The following is a 13,279-nucleotide window of genomic DNA, read 5'->3' as shown; positions in this document are numbered from 1 at the left end:
TCAATAACCTCACTGCTCGAACAGACAGGGTTGAAGTCCATATAGACAAAATCGAGACTCACATAGGCCTTCGCCCAGGCGTGGAAATGATGCCCACCATGGGCCCTACAGTCATTCACCCTAGCCCTATTTCAGGTAACGCACAAGTACAGCACCACGATGGCCAGCCCCACTAACGAGCTCGTGGTGTGGCAGTGGAACTGTCGGGGCTTCAATAAGAAGCAACCACTGCTGCAACAATACATCCGACACGCGCAACCCAAACCCGACATCATAATGATACAAGAAACAGTAGGTACCGTACCAAAGCTTCCAGGTTACACTGCGCATGCCTCGCCGATTCCCGTTGATCGCGGACTTGCAATTTTAATTCGGAAAGGGACAGTAGCGCAAGAACACAGCGTAAGCGGCACACATGCGGAAAACATGCTTGTAGAGCTCCTTCCCAATAGAACACGCAACCACAGTGTATTTCTCCTCAACGTATATAGTAATCCGGCTCACTCACGGGCTCGTTTCCTCTCTCTGTTCCGAGGGGCGCTTGCCTTGGCGGGCGCAAACCCGTTTCTGGTCGGGGGAGATTTTAACGCCCCGAACGAGGCCTGGGGCTATGGCTACACTACCGCCAAAGGTCGACGCCTGTGGCAGGACCTACATGATGCCGAGTTAACTCTTATTACCGATCCCACGGCGCCGACCCGCACGGGCACCTCTACGGCACGGGACACGACACCAGACCTGACGGCGGTCCGTAACATCCCTCAAGCAATGTGGCGCAATACCTTTGAAGATCTCGGTAGTGACCACATGATCATAGAAACACGAATTCCTCAAGCGGGTACACCCCCTTTTCCTAAGCTATTCAAATGGACGGACTGGGACAAATTCCGAAAGCAGCGAGCTGAACAGAGAGGCGAGGAGAACATCGATGACATCGAGGCATGGATGCAGACGCTCAACGACGACATGAACAAGGCGACGCAGACGCTCGCACCCGAAGTCCAGGTTGACAAGATCGACAGCCGACTAGCCCACCTCTGGGAAGCCAAGACGGCACTAACCGCAAGATGGAAAAAGCAAAGGCACAACCGAAAGCTTCGTAAGAAGATCGCACATATCAATCGCCAGCTGGAAGAACATTGCCGGACCTTAAGCCGCCAACAGTGGTATGACATCTGCAACGCAGTCGATGGGCAGCTCCATAATGGCAGTACGTGGCGCCTCCTTCGTCACCTCTTGGGGGAAACGCAGAGCAAGTCTGCTCAGCAAGCAAACCTGCAACGCCTTTTGCACAAGGAACAGGCTACCACGAGTGATCACCAGCTCGTGACACGCCTGCTAGCCAAGTACTTCCCTCAACGGCCCGATGTTCAACACGGAGATTACACTGGAGAGACAAATGTGACACTCGATGAAGAATTTCACGAGTCAGAGATCCGCGCAGCTCTCCACGACCTTAATGGCAAATCAGCACCTGGTCCCGACAAGGTTACGAACAAGACTCTAAGAAACCTCGATGATGCCTCGATAACCGCTCTTACGGCATACATCAACAAATGCTGGCGAGCAGGTTGCATCCCAGATGCGTGGAAACGCTCTAAAGCAGTCCTGATACCGAAGCCAGGCAAGCCGTCCAGCCTCGATCACTTGCGGCCCATTTCCCTCACAACCTGCGTTGGCAAGGTGATGGAGCACGCGTTCCTCTCCCGCATCAACCACCACCTCGAGGACACTGGAGCCTACCCACCCACTATGGTGGGCTTCCGGTCACACCTCTCCACTCAAGACGTCATGCTCCAGCTCTACCACCAGATTATCAATGACCCAACTAGTGGCAACCGGGCCATCCTCGGTCTAGATTTGGAAAAGGCATTTGACAATGTAGCACATGCAGCAATCCTGAGCCGCATAAACAAGCTCAACTTGGGTGAGCGAAGCTACAACTACGTCAGAGACTTCCTGTCGCGCCGCACAGTCACCCTCACGGTCGGCAGCATGACATCCGACGAACATACACTAGGAAGCACCGGCACTCCTCAAGGATCGGTCATATCCCCGCTCCTTTTCAACCTCGTTATGCTGGGTCTCCCGGCCTACCTCGACCAGATCGATGGCCTCCATCACGCCTTGTACGCAGATGACATCACCCTGTGGGTCAACAAGGGCAGTGATGGTCAGATAGAATGCACCTTACAAGCAGCGGTCTCTGCAGTCGAAACCTACCTCCAAGACACAGGTCTCCGACTATCTCCACTGAAATCGGAGCTGCTCGTCTACCGCTCGCGCCGCCGGCCCAAGCCTACAGCCGAATCGCGCCAATGTGACGACATAATCCTCTATACGCAAGACGGCTCCTGCATTCCCCGAGTCCCGAAGATACGCATCCTAGGCATGCATATAACAGCCAACGGGTCAAACATAGAAGCTATTCGCAAAATCGAAGGCAAGGTTACAGCGGCTACCCGCCTGATCAAACGCATTACAAACAAGCACACGGGCATGAAGGAGGACAGTGTCATGCGCCTCATACACTCTTTCGCAATCAGTCACATCACTTATGTGGCTGCCTTCCACAACTGGAATGTCACTGAAAGGGAGAAAATCAACACCCTTATACGCAAGACTTACAAGATCGCCCTTGGCCTACCGGAGTCCACAAGCACTGCTCATCTGCTACAGCTGGGGGTATACAACACGCTTGAGGAAATTGTGGATGCGCAAAGAACCTCTCAACTCGAACGCATGTCTCTGGCAGCCACGGGCCGCTACATCCTGCAGAAACTCGGCTTCAACTACCACGTCCAACACGGTCAGAAACAGGTCATTCCACCTGACCTCAGCGACACGTTGATTGTCGCCCCTATACCTCGAAACATGCACCCCGAATTTAATCGGGGCCGACGCCAGGCCCGTGCCAAGGCACTGCTGCGCTCCTTGGGTGGAAAGAGGACTACGCGCTTTGTAGACGCCGCAGAATACACACGAGAACACCGGTTCACGGCGGTAGTCGTAGACGTTAGCTCCCGGCTTACGCACGCGTGTAGTGTCGCAACAGAATACCCCGAAACAGCAGAAGAGGTAGCAATTGCGCTTGCGCTTACCGACCCCCTCTGCGAGGTAGTTTTTAGCGACTCACAATCCGCAGTTCGCAACTACGCGCGGGGGCGCATTTCCTCCGAAGCTCTCCAGATTCTAAGGAAAGCTGGTCGACAGCACTTAGATAACACCGCCATCATATGGTTTCCAGCGCACGTCGCCACCCCCACCGATGAGGGCCTCATTAACTTGAACGAGGTAGCACACCGCTCTGCGCGAGAACTGACCCGCCGCGCAGAATCGGAGACCGCCTCTTCGAGTTCAGAACTGCTGGCTCAAAACACGCGAGAACGCCTGGTCAGGTACAATGACATCACCAAGCACTACCAGCTAGGCAGGCGGTTGCTGCCCCCACCTCACCCCATGCTGAAACGTCGCCAGGCAGTCATCTGGCGACAATTGCAAACACAAACCTTCCCCAGTCCGGTGCGATTGCAGCACATTTTCCCCGCGCAATACCCGACTGCTCTTTGCAAATTATGTCAGGCAACTAGAGCGACGCTGTCACACATGTTGTGGGAGTGTCGGGTTACATCAGCTACAATGGCAGTAGCTCCGGAGGCTCTTGCGTCGAAGTGGGCCGCCGCTCTGCGCAGCTCCAACCTCAAGACACAAGAGTGGGCCGCCGCTCTGCGCAGCTCCAACCTCAAGACACAAGAGTGGGCTGTCCAGCAAGCCCGAGAGGCGGCGACGAGGCAAGGCCTCGAAGTCCCCTCATGGGAGACCTGAGCCCGGGTCGTCAAATTTGCCGGATTCAGAATAAAGTTGTTTCCATCCATCCATAGTGCCCCAGACCACAAAATTTTAAAAGCTTTACCCAACTGCAAACAGTCTTACCTATTTCGAACACTTCGGTTTAATCATGGCCTTCGTTATAGGAGGATACAGTTTAAATACATAAGCAGTCACTCGCCTTGTATTGGATCAATTCCGCCATGTCGTACGTCAACGTTCGTTGCAGTCTCTTACTGTATACAGCCGTGAACAGAAAGCTGTCGTTGCTGATAGCTTCCCAATCCCCACCGTTGGCACTTGTGCAGGCCTGCGACAATGGAATAATAATATGAGCCGATTAGTAGCACTGACGCGGCTACATTAGCTTTAGTTTTGCTGTGACGGATGTTCACAGGCTAACCACTGTTACAATATTATCGTATACGACGCACGGTAATGTATGGGAACTTTCTGAAGTATTGTCGCTGATGCTATAGTGAGAGAATCTTATATAATCAGGCTGCAGCCAAAACGTGAACACTGTTGCACATTCTGGGACGCAAACTAGCACCAGCGATCACGCTGGAATGTATTACGAGACGTGTACAAAACGCGGATGCATTTTACCTGTATAGATAAGATATCGACGAGCGACGACGCGGACGCAGCTGTCGTTGTGCTTTTGAGTTGTACTTGTATATTACTTCGGCGGGGGGGGGGGGGGGGCGCACAAGTAGATTCAATAAAGAGTTACAATAATGTCTCACATTTTAAGAACTGATTGGGTTTTGTCCGTCACAACAACGTGAAGACAGTGTCACATGTCTGATTCAGCACGCGGCTATACTGGCTATCAGAATGCGTGTTTGGTTAGTCAAGTCCTACATAGTTTAGAAGACGACAGCTCAGACGAAGCAAAAGGAAAAGATCACAGATATGGCAATAAACTACAAAACAAGGGAAAAAATCTACCGAAACTGTGCTTTCCCTACCGGCTCAAACTTCAACTTCTTTCGCGTCCTACATTTCGTTTATGACATGCTGTCACGGCGAAACACCTTTGGTGCAGCTGTTAGCAAATGCTTGCAGTATTTTCTCGTACAATACTGAACTTTCTGACGCACAGAAAGGCGACGTTACTACGCAGTTTACTGAATCCGGTGTTTCATTAAGTAATTTATTATAATTGTAGTAATTGCGTGATAGAAGGTTTGAAAATAATTGATGTTTAAAGCAAAGCATTCCTTTCCTACTGCTTATATAGTTCAGTTTTGAAAATAAATTTGAAATGAAGCTATCTGCGTTTCTTACGGTGCAACCACGAGACGAACGAAACCCGCATCAACAAATTCGGCGTCGTCACACTGCGACGGGGTGACCAGCAAGGCGAAAACCATTGGCGCAGGCAGTCCGCCGAGAGAAAGCGGTTCATTGTCGATTTAGGGCCAACGCATCTCCAGCCATCGTTACTGCATGAGCTTCAGTTTCGGAGGTACGGTCGAAGTGCGCGCGAGAATGCTCTATGATTCCGTTCACGACGTGGCGCTGGTGCCGCTATCAGCCTAGCGTGCCTCAATTCTACGTCTCTCCTGCACTGGCGTCGAGGCGCCCTATGTCAGCCGGAATGCCTCATTCGGCCGCTTGCTGCGTACACGCATGTTTCGAGCACGTTGGAAACGGTCGTGCAACATGCGAATTTGCGAATGTTACAGCAAAACTATCAGAGTGACTGGAAGAGCCCGAAAACGTTATGTGCGTGTTTTTCCGGTGTCCTGAAAGAACTAGACGATTCACCCAAGTGCATGCAAGGGGAGGAAACCGGGTGCATGCTAGGAGCGACGTGAGGGCCAGTTCTGTGGTGTACGCCAATTTGGCGTTAAATTAAAATGCCCAAATTAATATGTTCTCCCTGTTGGAAGCGTCAAATGAAACGCATAAACAGATTTGTGGCCGTCCTGGGAGAACCATAAGCGACGCGAATAATATATTTCCGGGGTACGTGGGCCGTGTAATGGGTGATTTGCCGCGAAAGTTTGAAGTGCGCGGAATAAAGAGGAACGTCGTATATAGTAAATGAATAAAAGTTTTACTGCTCTTTAGGGGTGTTATCAATGTGTGGGCTCTGTTTCACCGATGCGCTAACATAACTATAAGTCGCAACTTGATTACACTTGCATGGGGAAGTGATATACAACGTTTTTTTTTTAAGCTACACCAAAATTTTAAAACTTACCAGCGCAGATAGCACAATTCTAACCGTTGATTTAAATTGCTTCACGATGCGGCTACTACTTGTACGACAAATGAAATGCCTAATAATAATAATAATAATAATAATATTATTATTATTATTATTATTATTATTATTATTATTATTATTATTATTATTATTATTATTATTAAAAACATTTATTGTTGCCATCTTACTATCATCGTACATCAGAAGGCAGTCCCGTCAAAGCCAAGGAAGTGGCTTGCGTGACTTGGCCCGGCATGTCGGCAAACAAGGTTAAAATGGCAACATGTACAGAAGTGAAAAGCTGGCGAAGTGTATCACACAAAATGAAACAGAAACTCAGCTGAAATCAGTGATAAAAGAAATACAAGAAACAAGAAAAGAGAAATGTAGTATTATACATATCTTACAGTGCTTTCAACATTTTTTTGAAGGTTCGTTTCGAAGTTGCAGTGAATATATGATCAGGTAGGTCATTGAATATTCTTGGGACATAAGCATACCTACTACCTTTACCAAATCTTGTGTGGCAGTGCAGTACCCTAAAACGCAATGTTTTCCCCAGTGCACGGGGAGCGATATATTCCTGTTTGAAATCAGGGTTCCAAAATGTCTTACCACAACCGTTTAAGTGAACAAAGTTTTAAATGACGGAAGACCGAGATGTATAAACAAGTTCACATTGTACGCCGAGGAAGAGTTATAAGCAATGGACTTCAACATATTTTTCAGAATTGTGTCAATTCGACAGAGCCATCGAGATGAGCAAAACGCAAACAATGTAATACCATAGCGTAACACACTGCATGCTAAGGCGTGCATGATAGTGATTTTTACAGGCATCGGAACAATGGATTTGATGGTAAAAAGCAGCGAGGAAACACTTCTGAGCCTGCCGTAAAGATATGTCGTGATCATTCCATGAGAGGTCACTGTCAAAAAAAGCACCAAGTTATTTAATGGAGTTTACATATTCTACAGGGGCACACTGACACGGTTGGCAAGTATGACAGCGTAGAAGCAAGGGTAAATTTGTAACCGTTGTTTTAAGTGGATTTCTAAAACATAACATTTTTGTTTTTCTTTGTTTACTGGCAAACAGTTAGCAAACCAGGTCACTGCATCGTACACACTCTCTTGAAGTAACGCAATTGCTTTTGAGTAACAGATATGTATAGTTAAAAGGACAGTGGTCGTCTGCATACTGAAATATCATACACTTCGATACAGCTGAAGAAAAATCATTTATACATATGTTAAAAAGAAGACGAGACAATATAGAGCCCTGAGGCACTCCAGCTTTCAAAGGTAGCTTGTTATTGATGAATAACTCCTTGTGTAAAGATATCACCTGCGAGCAGCCGGACAAATAGTTCTTTAAGGAACTGGTAAAATGGCCCCCTGAAACCGAGCAGGTATAGGTTTTTAAGTAGGAGTTCGTGGTTCACAGTCTCGAAAGCTTTAGAAGTATCGAGAAACAATGCGCATGCAAACATGTTTTGTTTATTTTTATTATTTATTTTATTTTCAAATATTGTTGTCCGTCTTGGCCGTAACAGGGTGGGTACAGCAAGTTTGCACATAGCGTAAAAATGTAAACACTTTACAAACGTGAATAGGACATGAAGCAATGAATGTTGGAAATATAATGCAAAACAATTAACGAAATGCAATAGTTTGGCTAAGAAATACATGTTTCTAACATTGTTACAGTGATATTGGAAGCAGCGTAAAAGAAATACTATTGTATGTATTTCTGGAATTGTGTGACAATGTTTGCACGGCACTACTAAGATTCAATTTCATAAAAGGTTTTTAACGCGTTCCTCAAAGATTTTAATGCTACTCGACTGCAAAACAGACGCCGGCAAACTGTTCCATTCCCTAATCGTTCGCGGAAAAAACGAATAAGCGTACATGTCCAGATGTGCTTTTGGAATTGAGAACATGCAATGATTGCTTGAACTGACGTTTCTAGCTTGCAGGGAGCAAGATAGGGTGTGGTTTCAATATTGAAGTGGCCTTTTCATAACAAAAAAAGAAATTTAAGTCTAGCCAACTTCCGCCGTTGAGCCAGTGGAGGCAAATCAAGCAACCGAAGCATTTCGGAAACAGAGTCAGTACGATAATACCGGGAAAGAATGAACCTTGCTGATTTTCTCTGTATGTTCTCGATGCGGTTTATTAATCCTGATTGATCCCGGATCCCAAATGACACTGGCATACTCTAACGTTGGTCTAACGTAATTTAGATATGCAAGTAGTTTGACGGGTGTCCTTGCTAGCTTTATTTTCTGCGAAGGAACCATAACTTTTTTTCTGCAGCTCCACAAATTCTATGTGTGATTTCCAACTTAAGTATCTCGAAATTGTGAAACCTAGGTATTTTGTCGTTTCAGCTTCGGTTAGAATTGTTGAGTTCATCTCATAATTACACTCAATAATATGCTTTGTCTTGTTTGTAACTCTGTGCATGACTGATTCAGATTCGTTAATTTTCATTTTACTTTTTATGGCCCAGACTTCTACAGCGTTAAGGGTTTGACTGAGTGACGCCTGATTGTTTTGGTTATTGATTTCACGATAAATTAAACAATCGTCTGCAAATAACCGGATGGTTATGTCGTTACTTATGTTATGAGCAATATTACTTATCTAAACTTGAAAAAGAAGTGGTCCTAAAACGGATACCTGTGGAACGCCTGAGGTTATTTTTAATTGGTTAGATTTGCTACCATTTATTTCAACGTATTGTGTCCATCTGTCAGATATTTATTTATTTATTTATTTATACATACTGCAGCCTCGGTGAGGCTATTGCAGGAGTGGGTAGTGAAAAAAAAAGGAAAGCAAGAAAACGAGATACAAGCCCAAAAATAGATATGAATATCAAGTATATGTAATTGCCTTCAAAAATTCTTGCATAGATAAAGAGCGGATGCTTCCAGGCAGTGCATTCCAGAGTTCAATGGCCAGTGGAAAGAAGCTGTGCTTGAACATCTCCGTTCGGCAAAAGAAAGGGATAAGGTTGAGATTGTGAGACCTCCTAGTGATAGAAGGTGGACTAAAGTTCAAATAATTATTTAGTGTATCAAGGTGCTCAGAATGAATAATCGTGTGTAAAAAGTTCATGCATTCTAAGCGGCGGCGAGATGAAAGAACTGTAAGACCTGTAGCTGTATAATGGGAAGAAGGGGAAAAACTTCGGCTATAGTTGCGAAAAATGAAGCGCACTGATTTCTTTATGAGCGAATCCACATATGAGCGAATCCACATAACCTCATAATTTATAATCATCTCTAGCAGTTCTTTAATTAAAAATTATGTACGACCAGATCGAGAGCCTTCGAGTAATCTAAAAATATAGCGTCGACCTGCTTTCTATTGTTCAAGGAAGCTGAAAAATCGTTGATCGTTTCTATCAACTGTGTGACAGTCGAAAGGTGCTGTCGAGATCCGTGCTGGTTGGGAAAAAACGCGCTCTTGTCTTCAAGGCAGGCACGTACCCAGGGGGGGGGGGGACCCGGGGGGGCCCGGGCCCCCCCCGAAATCAAGTGGCATAACACCCCCCCCCTCCCAACCCACGCCACCACTCCTCACACATTCCTAAAGCGCCGCCAGATCAATGTTGAGACTTCGCAGCTGTTCATCGGTCAGCATCATGCTTCCTTTTTCACTCCTTTTAGATGGCGGTAGTTATCGGCATCTCTTGTAATGTGAAGGACAGTTTTCTCGTAGATTCCGCACCCGTGCGATTAACTCGAGATGCGTTCAGTTGTCACCATCTATTCAACCGTCACGCGCATAGCTGTTGCTTTTGTTAGTTCAACCTTCTTTGTTTAGGCTGATCCTGGGACCATGAGTGGGATGCGGCTGTTACTCAGCTGGTCTGTACTCTCATGGAACGAGTTGCGGCCGGAGAAAACGTCAATTGCGTCTAACTTCTCTCTTTGCTTCATTATTTCCTTGAGTTACGGCTCGCCCCGACGCTGGCAGATGCCCGGAACCATATACACGTGATTTGGGTTAGATAAGGTGGGAAATAAAATAATGTGAAAGAGCGTCCATCATGAAACCCTGCAATAACCCTTAAACCCATAAGCAAGATGACTGTCGCTCGTTACCTCGTCTCTTTTCCCTAACTGTATTGCACTTTTCGTGCAAAATTGGCAACTGGAAACAAAAATCGCAAGGAGTTGAGAAATTAAGCGATCTACTAAGGGAGAGCCAAGGCAACAACCAAACTGCAAGCAAAAGCGAATAATAAAAAAGTTCACCGTTATTTATGAGAATATTTATGGATCAACATCTTTTTATTTAAAAAGGAAGTAGAGAAAAGGCCCCCGGAAGTGGAGAACGACTACTTGTTTTGAATGACGCTTCTACAGTTATCGGTTGAACCGCTTCACGTAGCTACTTCTCTGCTGTGCTTATGTGGGTGTTTATCTAACCTTTCTCGGTGAGTGCAGTACGTCTAGAATCGCAGAGTCCTGCGCTCTACGCGGTTGTATGGGACTGGCGGCCGCACAGCGTTACGCAATTCGCGGAACTGTCAAAACTGATCAACAAGGCGAAAATAACTGATATCCGAAACTATAACATGAGAAAGACAGAAGAAGCCGTAAAAAATGAACGCAGCCTGAAATCAGTAATAAATAAACCTGGAATAGGACAAACCATAAGGTATGCACTAAAAGATAAGGAGGATAATATCATCAGAAATCTCGAAGACATAGTAAAAGCAGCGGAAAAATTCTAAGCTGACCTGTATACAGTACCCAGAGGAGTCACGATAGTTCACTTAGAAACAGCAATGAACAGGATACAGAAACTCTCCTATAACTAGCGATGAAGTCAGAAGGGCCCTGCAAGACATGAAACGATGAAGAGCGGAAGGATAAGGTGGAATTACAGTCGATTTAATCAAAGATGGAGGAGACATAATATGCTTGGAAAACTGGCGGCTCTTTATACGAAGTGTCTATCGACTGCAAGGGTCCCAGAAAACTGGAAGAATGCAGACATTATACTAATCCACAAAGAAAGGAGACGTTAAAGAATTGAACAATTATGGGACCATTACCTTGCTCCCAGTATTATATAAAATATTTACCAAAATAATCTCGAATAGAATAAGGTTAACACTGGATTTTGTCAACCAAGGGAACAGGCTGGCTTCAGGAAGAGATACTTTGCAATGGATCACATCCATGTCATCAACCAGGTTATCGCGAAATCTGCAGAGTACAATAAGCCTCTCTATGTGGCTTATATAGATTACGAAAAGGTACTTGATTCAGTAGAGATACCAGCAATCGTAGAGGCACTACGTAATCAAGGAGTACAGAACGCTTACGTAAAAAGCTTGGAAAATATTGCCACATGCGTGAGGTATTTGTTTGTTTGAACGAGTCGCGTAGGCGCCATCACTCCAGAAAAGAGGAGGGAGAACGAACTGGGCTCGCGCTGTGAATCTAACCGGTCAGCGCTGCAACCGTTGTTGTAAATATAATCTGTAAATAGTTTCTCGTCTTACTGACTCGTCTTTCGCGTTAGAATATCTACGAGGTTCTACAGCTACCTTAATTCTACACAAGAAAAGCAGGGAGATACCTATAGAGAAAGGGGTCAGACAGGGAGACACAATTTCTCCAAAGCTATTTTGTGCGTGCTTAGAAGAATTCAAGCTATTAAACTGGGAAGGCTTAGGAGTAAAGATCGACGGCAAATATCTGAGCAACCTTCGGATTGCCGATGACATTGTTCTATTCAACAACAACGCAGACGAGTTACAACAAATGATTGGAGACCTTAACAGAGAGGGTGTAAGAGTGGGGTTGAATATTATTATGCAGAAGATGAAGATAATGATAAATAGCCGGGCAAAGGAACAAGAGATCAGGATGGTCAGTCGGCCACTAGAGACTGTGAAGGAGTACGTTTACCTAGGTCAATTAATCAGAGGGAACCCTGATCACGAGAAGGAAATTCACAGAAGAATAAAAATCCGTTGGATCGCATACGGCAGACATTTCCAGCTCCTGACCGGAAGCTTACCATTATTATTGAAAAGTAAGGTGTGCAATCAGTGAATTTTGCCAGTGCAATATGTCCAGTGCCAATGCATTTGCCAGTGAATTTCCCAGTGCATTTTGCCAGTGCATATGGAACAGAGACTTGAGAGCAAGTTAAGGACCACGCAAAGAGCGATCGAACGAAGATTGCTAGGCATAACGTTAAGAGAGAAAGAGAGTGGTTTGGATCAGACATCGAACGGCTATAGACGACATTCTAATTGACATCAAGAGGAAAAAATGTAGCTGGGCAGGTCATGTAATGCGCCGGTTAGATAACCGTTGGAGCATTAGGGTTCAAGAATGGGTACCAAGAGAAGGGAAACGCAATCGAGGACGACAAAACACTAGGTGGAGCGATGAAATCACGAAATTCGCGGGCGCTAGTTGGAATCGGTTGGCGCAGGACAGGGGTAATTGGAGATCGCAGGGAGAGGCCTTCGTCCTGCAGTGGACATAAAACAGGCTGGTGGTGGTGATGATGATGATGATGATGATGATGATGATGATGATGATGGAGGTGGTGGGCCCCCCCCGAAAAAAAATCCTGGGTACGTGCCTGCTTCAAGGTAGGTGTAGATTAACTTTGAAACTATGTGTTCGAGTAGTTTGCAGCAAACACACGTGAGTGAAATTGGCCGATAGTTTCCAATATGTTGCCTTTCACCATACTTGTGAACCGGAACCACTTTTCCGACCAGCCTGTCATCTGGGACCCGTTTTTGTTTCAGCGAAGAATTAAAAGTGATCTCTAGATAGTGAGCTATCCATTCCGCATATCTGCGCAGAAAGGCATTTGGTATGCCGTCTGGACCTACAGATTTCTTATCGTTAATTTTAAGCAAAAGAGCTACAATGCCTTCATGTCATCATCATCATCATCAGCCTGGTTACGCCCACTGCAGGGCAAAGGCCTCTCCCATATTTCTCCAACAACCCCGGTCATGTACTAATTGTGGCCATGCCTTCATGTGAAACCTGAATATTAGGCATTGGTGATGTGTGCGGGGATTCTATACAGAGGGGAGAAATACCATCTGCAGGAATGTCGGTAAAGACAGATTGAAAAAAATCATTAAAACATACTGCCATACGCCAGTTGTCCGACATAAGTTCGCTATTAGCGACAATGACACTTGGACCTTCGTTATTATGCGAC

General features: G+C 45.8%; 1 protein-coding gene across 1 annotated transcript in view; it reads right to left on the bottom strand.

Annotated features, from left to right (window-relative positions):
- The window catches only part of LOC135914138 (uncharacterized), a 191,044-nt gene that overhangs the window by 44,293 nt on the left and 133,472 nt on the right, over window positions 1-13,279 (bottom strand). The window contains exon 8 of the mRNA XM_070528941.1: window positions 4,010-4,138. Within this exon, the coding sequence (XP_070385042.1) occupies window positions 4,010-4,138 (129 nt within the window). The remainder of the gene's footprint in view (window positions 1-4,009; window positions 4,139-13,279) is intronic.

This window comes from Dermacentor albipictus, unplaced genomic scaffold, assembly GCF_038994185.2.
Source record: "Dermacentor albipictus isolate Rhodes 1998 colony unplaced genomic scaffold, USDA_Dalb.pri_finalv2 scaffold_15, whole genome shotgun sequence".
Lineage (NCBI taxonomy): Eukaryota > Metazoa > Arthropoda > Arachnida > Ixodida > Ixodidae > Dermacentor > Dermacentor albipictus.
Note: the sequence above shows the minus strand (reverse complement) of the source record. Positions and strands in the feature narration are given on the sequence as shown.